The 14,982-nt window shown below is 36.5% G+C and overlaps 1 protein-coding gene across 3 annotated transcripts in view; it reads left to right on the top strand.

Annotated features, from left to right (window-relative positions):
* Window positions 1–14,982, top strand: part of PTGER3 (prostaglandin E receptor 3) — a 153,643-nt gene that overhangs the window by 35,925 nt on the left and 102,736 nt on the right. For all 3 annotated transcript variants that reach the window (XM_066376567.1, XM_066376568.1, XM_066376566.1), the window contains exon 2: window positions 584–763. In XM_066376567.1, the coding sequence (XP_066232664.1) occupies window positions 584–763 (180 nt within the window). The remainder of the gene's footprint in view (window positions 1–583; window positions 764–14,982) is intronic.

Here is a 14,982-nt window from a genome sequence, read left to right as displayed (position 1 = left end):
CATTAAACCTTGGTTTCTCCAGTTGTAAGAAGGAGATGGCAATAATGTCTCTCTTATATTGATTATGAAATTCATACATAGAACTTGACACAGTGTCTGGCAAATTGTTAGGATTTAGAAAATGTTGTTGTTATTACTATTATTTTCCCCTTTCTTGCTTTTACTTTTTCTTCAGTAATTTTTTTTTTCAGATATACCTACTAAAGTTTAAGATGAAATATCTTCTGGTTTTGTTCAAATATTGGCTCTCATTAGGGTATCAGCTTGCTGGTGTTTTCTACAACAAAACAGATGACTTTGGCTAATTTCGAGATGTGTTATTTTGAAACTTCTTAAATCCCAAGGATCAAGCGCCAAAAACATACACATTTTAAAAAACTGCAACGTGTAAAATGGCCAAAAATGTGGGAACATTCACAGGAATGTCTTGTATAATTCAGGGCTGTGTTCTGTGAATATAACTCTTGCTTGCGTTCATTTCACTACAACCACCAACATACTGTAAACTATGCGCAAAGTACTGTGTAAAGGAGGTGATATGCCTTTATTAATTTTGGAATACTTATTTGTCCCTCTTTCTTAGATAATGATGTTGAAAATGATCTTCAATCAGACATCAGTGGAGCACTGCAAGTCGTACCCAGAAAAGCAGAAAGAATGCAACTTCTTCTTAATAGCTGTCCGCCTGGCTTCACTCAACCAGATCTTGGATCCCTGGGTTTATCTGCTGCTAAGAAAGATCCTTCTTCGGAGGTTTTGCCAGGTAGCAAATGCTGTCTCCAGCTGCTCTAGTGATGGACAGAAAGGGCAGCCTATCTCATTATCCAATGAAGTAATTCAGACAGGAGCATGAAAGAGAACACTTAATCAACTTGCATGTTCACAACTTTTGGCAACAAATAGACTTAAACCTTACTGTGAATTTAGGCATCGCTGACATGCCTGTTTATGCATTGAAGTCAAATTTTTGATAGAAGGCTGAATGGTCTCAAGCATAGATAATCCCTTATGTGCCAAAGGTACTGAAACGCAAAAGAAATTATATTAATAACAGTTTACTGTTTTGGGGTCTCTGATATTTGTAGCTGAACGTGTGACTATTTATAAATGATCTTGGTCCATCGTAGGGCTGGGGTAGGGAAACAATATTCCAGTATACTCAGCACATGGGGGATTTAATGCACGGACCATTGAAGACAAGGCAACTGTTTGTTTTTCTTCCAAGTCCTTGGTCTTCTGTGTTCTCTTTCACACTCTCTCTCTGTCACTTTTTTGCCTCCTTATATTATTTTTTAAATGGTGAACTAAGATTAAAAGATGTATCCACAATATTCATTGGTACTGATGTTTTTTAAGTATTGCTCAATATGTAAATTAGCTGCTAACATTACAAAGTTTAACTTTTGGCTGGGTATGTAATTAGGTGTGCTTATCTGAATAGGAGCCAATTTCATTTATTTTAAATATGGGAGGATTTATGACTATTCAAATGGCTAAACATTCTTCTTTTGGGATACATTTTGAATCCCAACAAGCCCGGAGGGGAGTCATGAAACTGCTCTTAAGAGTCAGACAAGTGACTTTTCAGAATGCTATTTAGGGACAGGTTTGAACACTAACTATGGGCCCTCTGGTTAATTATCTTCTCTGATTTTTCCACTGTAAGTGTTCTCCAGTCTTCTGGATATTTAAATACTAACTCTGATTCTAATGCCAATAAAATCTTGAGGGTTCACTAAAGAGTTTTCATAGTTGGGCCTATTTACTGGATAAGAAAATAATAATAATATTGATCCCTTCACTGCACATTTTGGGCCCTCTTCTCAGAGTAGCTATATCTAAATATTTATTATTAAAAGTTTTTCTTATAGTCTACATGTATACTAACCTTAATAGTGAAGCTTTATGTGTTTTCAGCACAAGTGAATCACATTAAGTTTTGAGAACAAAAAACATTTTCCAAACAAATGTAGCAGTCTTTAATGTTAGGCTTAGCCAAGATGTTCTTGGTATTCTTGGGAGCCTTCATTTGTAAATAAATTCACAAGACTATACTTTCAGGGATCATTTCTATAGTTTGTAAACAAATTCACATTTTTCTCATTAAGATTTTAATTTTCAGGTTACCTTTTTTTTTTTTTTTTGCATTTCTAGTTTTAAAAACCAAGATTTATTTATACTTCTTTATCATAACTATGGTTTTCTTTGAGTTTAGTAGGTGTTTGGGGGAGAATTAACTTTATCAAGTACTATTTATCTATTAGATTAATTTGTAAACCAACCTAAGTCAATCAGGAATAATCAATTTAAGTGACTATGTCAAACTGAGTGAGAAGACAGAATACGCTGGGAATGCTTAGGTGATTCATGATGTTCTGCTAGTCTAGGTTTTGGAAAAAATGGTGATAAGTAACTTAAACTAAAACCCCATTATAAATTCTCTCTATGCCATAAATTAGATTATCCCACAGGTCCCCTCATGGGGGTGGTGAGACAAAACTACTTACTTCAGAAAATAAAAGTGCAGCGAGATTACCTTGTAATTAAAAGGCTTTACCTCTTGAGTGGTCCTTGGAGCCTAGGTTATAATCAGATAGACACACATGCACTGTGAATTTGAGTAGCGTGAGCGTGATTGGGTTCTTTTATCCAACACCTAGTATAGCACTTGTAATACAGAAAGTATTCAATATCTGTTCAGCAAATGAATGAATAAATGTCTGCCAAACCCAAGTAGTGCCATTGGCAAAGCCCCGCCGTATGGTTGAAGTGCTTTATGCCATTACAGTTGGTCGGGCTGATACTGTGAATGATCTCTGCTGATTTAATTACAGAAATATGAATTTATCTTCAAATGTGTAGTGTCATATTGCTGCACAACAAAGTGCTTTATCAGTATTAATAATTTAAGAGACTGATAAATCCAAACGGTAATGGAGATTACTGTCAAAGAAAAGTCACTTTTTTTTCTCCAACCACAGAAATACATAAAGACAAAAGAGTCTGAAACTTATTCTTAGCCACAAAATAAATTTCTGTTCAGAAAGACCTGGTTGGAGTGGGCAAATGGCAAATTTTAGACAAGTTTGAGAAGGAGGTGGAAAAGGAAGAAACTATGAGAAGTGCTTGTTATCTAGGCAACCATTTGCTAGTCACGGAAAGCCTGACAAGAAGTAAAAGCCACAAATAATTTTAGCCTTTGGATGATAGTTGAGGTTAGATTTCAGAGACATTGTGCAGAGACTCTAGTTGTGGTTAGAAAGTGGACATCTATAGTCAAGAGTATGTGTGTTTCCAAGTCTAAGTTCACTGACCTTTAAATTCACTCTCATATACTTAGTTTATCTATGCATATATTTGAGTAGGAAAAAAAATGCGTGCATAAATTATGACAATTCCTAAACTTCACAATATTGGTAAAAATAATAAATAAATAGAGGCCTAGGAAACCACATGGAAAGAAATGAGTAGAATGTGGAAATAAAAATAAAATCAGCCATCATAAATTTTACAAAGGAATTCTGATTTTCTAAAGAATAAAATTATACAACTATGCTGTTATAGAAGAAAATGATGACATACTATATATTTAATAAGAAAAGTTTGTTTTTCAAATAAAATAGGCATGGTGGATATTTTAAAAATATTTTAAATTGAAAAAGAGAATGTGTTATCTCAAAATTTATAAAATTGCCCTATTGCTGTATTCAGGATATTACAAGTAAACATCAGATTTATATGACTATAAATTAAAAAGTGCACATATATTTTTACTTAACCCTTTCTCATTATATGAAAGATTTCAGGTCTATGTTACAGAAAAAAAAACACAAAAAAAACTGCAGAAGCGCCTGTAAAAGTTAACTATAAAAGAAACTATGACCATGGTGACAAATTAAAACAGTACTTTAAAAAGGTGGTCAATCTGCGCCAGTATTCTAATATTACATTTTCATGTGAATTAGGTGTTTCATTTACTTTATGCTTTTTATATTATTTTTGGTTTTGACTCCAAATTAATGATTGGTTCTTAATCTTTTACACAACAATAATTATTTAATTATTCTTCAGTATTGGGACAAAGTCAGAGACAGAAAATTTTGTTCTTTGCAATTTTAGTGCATATATTTTCTACTTAGTTTCATACTTTAACCCCCAAAGCTACTGTTGAATATACAGGAGAGCGTAAGATGAGCAATACAGAGGACTGCAGAGTATTTATTTCTAACACCATATAGAATAATTAAAATTTCTATGATTTACCTATATGAAAAGTTTAGACCATCAGCCATGCCAAATCTTCACAGCTGCTTGTTTACTGCTGGTTTTGTGCTTGTAGATGTCTCGAAATCTCTGCCTGATGTCTAAATAAACAAACAGAATTATTTAATGAATGAGATTACATTGTTTTTAAAATGAAAACTTTAATGCTGTGGCTAAGTCCGTAGAACTGTTTTTTGAGTTGCAATACAATGCTGTTGAGAAGTGATATATCTCCATGATACTCCATCACATAGGTTGTGATAGAACCAAAGTACAGAACCTGAAAATCAATCTAAAACTCACATATACATTTGCTTAGAAGCTGAAACTCCATATTCTAAGACAACTAATAAGTGGTGATTATATACAAAGCATGAAACAGAGAATTAGGGAATGTTTTTTTCATAGAATTCCATTTTATTGGTATCATTTATATATAGATAGATACCAATCCCATATGAAAGTTTATATTCTCCTAAATTACTCCAACAGAAAAGGTTTTAATTTTATTATGAACTTGTATTTATGGTTATCAAGTAAAATCTTGTACATGGCTTCCCTAAATGCATTTTTTGATTGAATTCACCTTGAATAAAACTGAAGAAATTAAAAAAAAAATAGAGCAGAGTAATGTTATTCTTAAAGTGCCAGAGGGAAAATTGAGACTACACATATCTATAAAAGACTTTAACAAGTCTAGAATAAAGTCATTTTTTCAAAAAGAGATCAACAATTAGTTTTTAAGTCAGGTGGAAAGATATCTTCAAAACGTGCTACTTAACAATTCCTTCCTCACTCACCCCTATTCCCTCCTTTTTGAAGGAATAGAAGAGCAGAAAATTCTCATTTTATATATTCTCTATTTTATAATTCCTAAACAGAGGATTGTATTTAGAGGCTTATCATGCATACAAGTTGACTTGCAAAACATTACATTATCATACCATCAGTCAAGTACATTTTGATTCTCGAGGAATAAAATTCAATCAGATGTATACCGTATTCATTTATTGTCACATTCTTTTTATTGAGAATTAGAGTTATTTTATATCCAGAAGCTTTACATCAGTTTCATATTATAAACAACCCAAATATCTCTTGGATTACATATTTCTTCACTAGAAACAAGACTGTTCTCTCAGGTTCCTTCTTCCAATCTGTTTATTTTTTTATAGAAAGTAACAAATATTTACTATTGGTGAAAGTGGGATTGTTTTTAAGAGAAGAGAGAATGGCTTCATATTTCTTTTTTTTTTTTTTTTTTTAAAGTGAGAGGAAGGGAGATAATGAGACAGACTCCCACATGCGCCCTAACTGGGATCCACCCAGCAACCCCATCTGGGGCTGATGCTAGAATCAACTGAGCAATTTTTAGCACCTGAGGCTGACGTGCTCGGACCAATCAAGCTATCCTCAGCAACTGTCACTCAAACCCATCCAGACACTAGCTGCAGGAGGAGAAGCGGGAGAGGGAGGGGAAGAGAAACAGATGGTCATGTCTTCTATGTGCCCTGACCAGAGATTGATCCTGGGACATTCATACACTGGGCCAACCATCTAGCCACTGAGCCAACCGGCCAGGGCCTTCATATTTCTAATATGTTAATGTCTTAACACAGGGGTGGTCAAGCTTTTTATACCTACTGCCCACTCTTGTATCTCTGTTAGTAGTAAAATTTTCTAACCGCTGACTGGTTCCACAGTAATGGTGATTTATAAAGTAGAGAAGTAACTTTACTTTATAAAATTTATAAAGCAGAGTTACAGCAAGTTAAAGCATATAATAATAATTACTTACCAAGTACTTTATGTTGGATTTTTGCTAAGTTTGGCAGAATAAATCTTTATAAAACAGCTTACTATAGTTAAATCTATCTTTTTATTTAGACTTTGGTTGCTCCACTACTGCCCACCATGAAAGCTGGAACGCCCACTAGTGGGTGGTAGGGACCAGGTTGACTACCATTGTCCTAACATATGAAACAGATCTGAGTCTGTTGTTTTTTTTTAATATGTGCTTTGATGAAACAATTTTTATTATGGGAAAAAGAAAGGAAGAAAGAGATCACCACCAAGAACAAATCAACCTTTTCAGGCTCTTTGAGCATTTTGGAGATGATTGCACCTCTGAACTTATTTTTGGAAGTGCAGCAATTCAATTCTTTTATCAGTTGTTTTAGAATTAGAAAATTTTAGCTTTTTAATTAAAGTGAATCAGATAGGTAGCCAAAAGCTAGCCAATCACCAAACATTGATCTTTCTTTGAACAGTGTTTCTTTCTATAGTTTTCAGTTTCTGGAGAAATCAAAGCTGTAACGTTAAGTAGAGAAAACACATACAACTTACTGATACACTTCTATGTTATCTCAGCTTCTGAAAGGATACTTACATGGAGGAGGCATGGAGGGTGGGGTAGAGAACACAGAGAAAGATATGGAGGAAAATCTGTACATTTTCAACCCTGTTAGAGATCTTCATCCTTTTAGGCCATTCTATAGAAGAAAAAGAGGAAAAAAGTGCATTTACCTTTACACTGGAATGTCAGTAGGACAAAACAAAGAGTGGCCAGTGTTTTTTGTAAGAGCAGTTGTTAAGTTTACTCAAGTCATCACTGACGGCTAAACGCTCTTGTTTATATCACCTTCTCCCTCTTTATTGACCAAATGTGTTTATACAAATAGCAGAAAGTTGAACATTTCTTTAAGCAAACAAACTAAAAATAAGCACTGATTATCTTGATCTGGTTACAACAGATGGAAGTTAGTACCATGTACATAGTGTGTCTAAGTAGGAACAGAAATCATTGACACTATAATCAAGAATGTAAACTCAGTATAGAAAGCATATGTTTTCCCATCTCTCTTATTCAACTATCATTCCTATATACTTTGTTAAGTGAGAAATTATATTTTGTCACCTCTGTTTAAAGTTTTGTGGGGATATTTAAATATATCTTCCAGTATGTTTTAAAGGCTGGTCTTCAATACTGTGGAGACAAAAAGAGACTATGAGAATTAAATCAGAATTTTGATGGCATTCCAGTCATAGCTACTCTGTGTATCTAATAAATGTATGTTATTTATGTGGTGCTTGTCAATGGAAAATAAAGATGAATGTTCTGAAATGTTCCTGTCTTTTCTTCCTGATGTCAGCACATGTCAGGAATATTGATTGCCGTTGTGTTATATATTTCCCTGTAATCCTATTTGATGTGCTTTGTCAAAATAACAGCAAAAGGTAATTCAACAGTATCATGCTGTCTGGAGCAATGAAATCATTTGTTTTATATTCTATAACCACCAACAGTACAAATTATCACTGATGTGCTATAAATCTGAGAGGTGCTTTATTTCCCATTTTCAACATGATACTTTTTTATGTTATAATACCATAATTTTTATTGTTAATAGAAAAGCACATTTATAAATTATTTTAAACTGAGTTTTCCTCTTTCTTATGGATTCGAGTGTAATCTACTAGCAGCCAACATAAGAATCGTCCTAGCATATCATCAGACCCTTTTAACAGTCTTATACCTAGGCCTTTCAGTAGTATGAGCCGATTGCCAGTGGAGATGAATGTTGAGCTGCTCCACTACCTTTTTTGTATGCTCATTCAGGTAGCTCTCTTCTTTCTTCAGTGAAGGGAGACCTGTACAATGTAGACTACAGAGCCAAGCTTATTAAAAGTAGCACATTGAGCTTGCTCTCCTTCTCCCTAAAAAAAGGCATTTTGGGATAGCTCTGTCCTAGGCCCCCAATGCAGTTCAGGTAAACATCACTATGGCTACGTTTCACTAGGCCAGGAGTGTCAACCACAGTGCTTGTGAATGAATGCACATGTCATGAAATGAGACATTCTCCAGTTTAATGTCCTTGGAGGACATGGGATCAGATATCCTGACATATCCTTAGGGGCCATTGTGCTTAACCTAAAATAGTCTTGAGTAAATCCAAGTTGGAGGGTAGGTCTTCCAGGCGTGTTCAACATACATTTGTTGTGTCTACATGTCCCAGGCATCTGGTAGGTGCTAAGACATAAGGATTAAGAACAAACAAATAAACAAAACAAAACAACACCCAGCTTTCAACAGATTTATAATCTAGTAGGGCAGTGAGAAATAACTTGATCAGAGCTCTGATTAAGCATATGGTCCTATGTGAGCATAGGAGAGAGGTGATGCTAAAACAGGAAATGGTTTCTTATAGGAAGTGACATTTAATCTGCATTTTGCAGAAAGGAGTAGGTATTAACCAGGAAGGGGAGGCATTTTAAGATACTTTTTCATTTCTCTCTGCCCAAAGTATTATAATTTTCAAAGCATTCAAACTAACTTCTAGTGGCTCTTTTTGGGGAGTGTGGGTCTGAGTGGAGCATATCTGTATAATCTTCCCAGAGTGGGCAAAAGTGGCAGGGCCTCAGAGCAAGATTTCTCACCCTCAGCATGGTTGATGCATTGGACCAGATAATCCCTCGTCGTGGTGGTGGTGGTAGGGGCTGTCCTTTGCCTTGTAGGCTGTTTAGCAGCATCTCAGGCTTCTATTACTAGATGCCAGTAATACCTCCCTAGTATGACAATAAAAAATGTTTCCAGACACTGTCAAATGACCCATGGGGAACATAATTGCTCCCAGTGGAGAACATTTGCCATAGGGCAAGGGCTGTGGCCACCGAGAGAGTGCCATGTGTCAGGACAAGGCCATCTGTGAGATCTGGGCTCTGACAGGCACCATTCTGGCTTTTCTCAGACAGTAGGCACTAGAATGCCAGTTTGTGTCTGACTGCAACTAAATATGGCACTACCACTACAACAATGCTTGGATCACATCAAGCCTTGATCCGTTTTTATAATCACATAAACCTATTCACAAATGAAGAGGTACAATTTCTTAGAAAGTATCATCTTTCTATTGATGATCCAGTCCTTACTTTGTTCTTAATAAGAGGCCCTGTGGTTATAGATCTCTCCAAGGGATATCTAGAAAGAGTGAGCCCATTTCTCCCAGGACCTTTAAAAATCTGTTAGATTTCCTCTTAAGTTCACATTTCCAGACAGGTGCCTTGGTAGGAGAGAACTAATTTACCAAACTCTGTCTCTAATGGGATTTTTGCATATTTGGTCAGGTAAAAGAACTGTAGCAGCTTTATTTAATCTGAAGTACTTATATCAAAGAGGAATAAAATATTAGCAAAAGTCTTTATTAGCCTGGGCTTTCTCAGTTAATGCCAGTTTGTACCTCAGTATAGGGCTATTTCCATACATTTGATGACAGAATAATCTCTATAACTGTATGGAATGGAAAATTGAAAACTTAAACTCCAAATCTGACCAAAAAATAAAATTAGAACACGAGTATTGATTAGTCTTTTTCTAAGGGCAGGTGAAAAATGTCTATGGAAAATCAGTGTTTATGCCTAACATTCTTAGACAATTTTTATTTTTGTGTGTGTGTGTGTGACAGAGAGAGAGAGGGGGACAGACAGGAAGGGAGAGAGAGGTGAGAAACATCAATTCTTTGTTGCAGCTCCTTAGTTGTTCATTGATTGCTTTCTCATATGTGCCTTGACCAGGGGGGGGGGCAACAGCAGGGCGAGGACCCCTTGCTCAAGCCAGTGACCCCGCACTCAAGCTGGTGAACCTGTGCTCAAGCGGCGACCTTGGTGTTTCAAACCTGGGTCTTCTGCATCCCAGTCTGACACTCTATCCACTGTGCCACCATCTGGTCAGGCCTTAAGAAAAATATGTTAAAAGAAGGCTTTGAATATAATACACAACATTGTTTGAATCCTATTTTGAAAAGAACATAGGAAGAAAATAATTCTGGAACCATTACCACCAACTGAGGTCTTTCATACCCAGTAGAACACTGGTTCTTAATCGCTTTGAGATCAGAGACCAGTCTGAGAGTTTTTATATAGTGTCAGAGGTTGTACAGCTCTCTTGAAGTCTGTGTAGGGAAGTCTAGGAAGTTTATGGACACAGGTTAAGAATTCTAACTATGGGGAGAGAAGTAGGAGGGAGGGGAGTAAAGGGGTACAAATATAGGGTGATGAAAAATGATTTGACTTTGGGAGATGGACACACAAGACAATCAATAGTTCAAATGTTATGGAGATGTTCACCTGAACCCTATGTACTCTTATTGATCAATGTAACCCCATTACATTTAATTTCTAAATTAAAAAAATAAAGACAAATTCTTACTCTGAGAGAGTCATTATGATTCAAGGAACCACACAAGTTTTCATGTTTGGTTCGAAAGCTAAAATCTAAAACTGACTAAGTCAACCTAATTGCTTCCCTGCAAATGCCAAAATTCCTTACACCTCACTATATGCCCATAATAATAAATCAACATAATCAGGGGTATAATTATTAAAAAGATTGATAATTACTTTTTAAAATTTTCATCACATTGTGAAAGGAAACAATACAATCCCAACTAGAAGAGAAGCAATACAGGCTACTCACCAAAAACAAGTCCAAAGTGAAAGCACCATTAAAAAAAATCACAAGTTTTCCAAAGGCACATTCCCCTTACAACAAAAAGCTTGTGCTGACCAAGCAAGAGAGGTTTCGAATTAAGCTAAAAAAAAACACTCCACCTTCAAAATGCAATCTACTATACACAAACCAGCTAAATGGTTAGAATGTAACTTCGTTATTTTCTGCCACTTTAGTTATGTAACTTTATGTTGTTACATGTATATATGGACACATATATTTACACTTCTACATACATTTGTCTTTGCATTGCTATTTACTTTCCATTGCTATTTTGATTGAAAGCAGAAGGGCTGACCTTATTGATTGGCCCTTTCAATGAGAATGCAAGGCATACACTTACAGACCTTACAAATGTAAAATTAATGCTTTAAGCCAACACACCTATCAGTAGAATGCTGTACTGATGTTATAATTTTTAGTTCTCTAAAGGAGAAACTCTGGAACAATTAATGACATTTGTCCCTGCACTTTTTTTTGCCTTATTGAGGAAGGTGGAAATGAGAGCTTAGAGAACTAAAGTGTTTGTCTACTGGAAATAACTCTTTGTTATCAAAGCATCCTACATTCTGAAAGCATATACTTAATTTGGACAGTACAAGTGTGAATAAAATTGTAGGTTGATTTTCATGAACCAGTAGTTTGGAATCTTCTCCAGAGAAGATTCATGAAAAGCCATTTTTAGAGGAAAAGCAATGTCCTTTGTTATTTATTTGCAAAATTCCTTGACCATTAAGTTTTAAAAAAGATTTTTTTTTTGCCTAGTATTTTTAATAGGTTCAGCAGCAAAATTAATTTTTGCTTGAAAATATTTGAAGAAATAATATTTATTTATTGCCCGATTCTGAAGGGAAGCCACTGCCATCAATGTTGCAACCATAATTAGACATGCATGGTTCTTATCCTCTTGCCAGAGTTTCTCCCACCACGCTCATTTTGAACATTCCTGCTTCTGTCCTTTCAGCAGAATTATCATTGACAACTGAATTAATTAATTTCATTAATGAATATTTCTCCACTACTAAGAGGTTATATATTTAGGATTATATATTCAAGCAAAATCATTGCACCAAAATGCTCTCTAAAGTTTTGGGGGTCGTAATGGAGAACACGACTTCCAACATTGGACAGAGAACACTTATGTCCAATGATATAATTTGCTATTCACTAGATATTTGCCCTTGGCAATTCAGTAAATCTCCCTGAATTGAATTTTCTCATTAACACAGGATTATTGGGGTTAAATAAGACAATGAAGATAAGGTAACTTTTCTTTTCTTTTTTTTTGAGAGAGATAGAAAGGCAGGGAAAGAGAGACAGGAAAGTCGAGCTGCTCCTGTATGTGCCTGGAACAGAGAATGGAATGGCAACCTTTGCACTCCAGGACAGCACTCTGACAAACCTCGCTACCCAGCCAGGGCTTAATTTTTATTGATTTTTTTTTTTTTTTTTAGAGAGAGGGGAGGGGGAAGGGAAGCATTTGTTGTTCCATTCAGTCATGCATTTTTGGGTTGCTTCCCGTGTGTGCCCTGACCAAGGAACAAACCCACATCCTTATTTGGGGTCTATGATCTTAACTGACTGAGCCAACCGGTCAGGGCCAAGATAAGGAAACTTTTGTAAACTGGTTCTCATTACAAATAGGGGGGAAATACATCGCTTCATTCAGGGTTAGTTGCCTCTTCTGTACAATCAGGGGTTGGTCTATCTGATTGGTATCTTCTAACTGAAAAAAATGTGATTCTCCTTTCTCTCTGGAGTGTCAATGCAACTCATCTTGTCAGCTAAACACAAGTTTTTTCTACAAACTTTTGAAAAACAGCTCATAGGAAACCTCTAGGAGGCTTATATAGCAAAGCCCACAAAAAGTTTCTGTTCCGAGCCCTGGCTGGTTGGCTCAGTGGTAGAGCATCAGCCTGATGTGTGGAAGTCCTGAGTTCAATTCCCGACCAGGGCACACAGGAGAAGCACCCATTTGCTTCTCAACCCCTCCCCCTCTCCTTTCTCTCAATCTCTCTCTTCCCCTCCCACAGCCAAGGCTCAATTGGAGCAAAGTTGACCCAGGCACTGAGGATGGCTCCATGGCCTCTGCCTCAGGCACTAGAATGGCTCCAGTTACAATAGAGCAATGCCCCAGATGGACAGAGCATTGCCTGCTATTGGGCATGCTGGGTGGATCCTGGTAGGGTGCAGGCAAGAATCTGTCTCTCTGCCTCCCCACTTTGCACTTCAGAAAAATAAAAATAAAAAAGTTTCTTTTTCTTTTTTCTTCTAAATACAATTTTTAGGCCCTGGCTGGTGGCCCACTGGATAGAGTATTGGCTGGCATATGGACATCCTGGGTTCGATTACTAGTCAGGGACACAGCAGAAGTGACTGTTTGCTTCTCCCCCCTTTCTCTCCCCTTCTCTCCCTTTACACTCCGACAGCCAGTGACTCGATTGGTTCAAGCAACAGGCATTGAGCATAGCTCAGTTGGTCCAAGCATGTCAGCCTCAGGAGCTAAAATTAGTTTCATACTTGAGCAATGATCCCAGATGGGGTACCTGGGTGAATTCCAGTAGAGGGTGCATGTGGGAGAATACCTCAATATCTCCCCTCTTCTCACCTAAACAAAACAAACAAAACAAAACAAAACAAAACAAAACAAAACAAACAAGACAAAACAAAACAATAAAAAAAACCCACCAATTTTTAGGTTCCTATTCTCCCTGTTATAAGATTGTTCTTTTCCCACAACCAAATTACAAGATCCTTGAATCCAAAGGCCATAACTTCCATTTAAGTTTTTCTGCCTCCTTTTTCTTTTTTATTATTAATTTTTAAAATTTATTGTGTTAACATGGATTCAAGTGTCCCACTTAATATAACACCCTCATCCCCCAGCCACATGCCCCACATAACACCCCTTAGTTACCCTCCCCCTAACTCCCTCTCCCTCTTCCCTCTGGGATTTGCTGTCCTATTATCTGTATCTCTGTGGTATGTATAGATAATTTCACTAATCCCTTCACCTTCTGGGATCCTGTCCCCTCATCCCCTTTCCCTCTGACAGCTGTCCCTCTGCTCTCTGTGACCCAACCTCTGCCTCTATTCTGTTTCTCAGTTCACCTTGTTCATTAGATTCCACATATAAATGAGGTCCTATGATACTTGTCTCTCTCTGCCTGGCTTATTTTACTTAGCATAATAATCTCTAGGTCCATTCATGCCATTGCAAAAGGTAGGATTCCCTTCTTTTTTAAGGTCACAGAGTATTCCATTGTGTATATGTACCACAGCTTTTTTTATCCACTCGTCTGCTGACAGACACTTTGGCTGTTTCTAGACCTTGGCTATGTAAACAATGTTGTGGTAAACATGGGGGTGCATATCTTCTTTGAATCAGTGTTTTGGGATTCATAGGATATATTCCTAAAAGTGGGATAGCTGGATCAAAAGCTGTTCCATTTTTAATTTTTTGAGGCAATGCCATACTGTTTTCCACAGTGGCCACACAACTCTGCATTTTCACCAGTAGGGCAGAAGGGTTCCCTTTTCTCCACACCCTCACCAGCACTTGTTATGTGTTGATTTGTTAATGAGTGCCATTCTGACTGGTGGGAGGTCGTACCTCATTGTGGTTTTTATTTGCATTTCTCTGATGATTAATGATGCTGAACATTTTTTCATATGCCTATTGGCCATCTGTGTGTCCTCTTTCAAGAAGTGTCCATTCAGTTCCTTTGCGCATTTTTAATTGGATTGTTTACCTTCATGGAGTTGAGTTTTAGAAGTTCTTTAAATTTTGGTTATTAACCCCTTATCAGATGTATTGGCAAATATGTTCTCCCATTGTGTATGTTGTCTTTTTATTTTGTTCATGGTGTCTTTAGCTGTGCAAAAGCTTTTTAGTTTGATATAGTCTCACTTGTTTATTTTGTCCTTTATTTTACTTGCCCAAGGAGATATACTGGCAAAAATATTGCCACGAGAGATATTGGAGAGTTTACTGTCTGTTTTCTTCCAAGATGTTCATGGCTTTGTGACTTACATTTAAGCCATTTATTCGTTTTGAGTTTATTTTTGTGAATGGTGTAAGTTGGTGGTCTAGTTTCATTTTTTTGCATGTACCTGTCCAATTTTCCCAACATCATGTATTAAAGAGACTGTCTTTACTCCATTGTATACTCTTACCTACTTTGTCAAATATCAATCGACCGTAAAGGTGTGGA

The sequence above is a fragment of the Saccopteryx leptura genome, chromosome 3, assembly GCF_036850995.1.
Source record: "Saccopteryx leptura isolate mSacLep1 chromosome 3, mSacLep1_pri_phased_curated, whole genome shotgun sequence".
Taxonomy (NCBI): domain Eukaryota; kingdom Metazoa; phylum Chordata; class Mammalia; order Chiroptera; family Emballonuridae; genus Saccopteryx; species Saccopteryx leptura.
The sequence above is the reverse complement of the archived record's forward strand: the minus strand, read 5'-3'. Positions and strand labels throughout refer to the sequence as shown.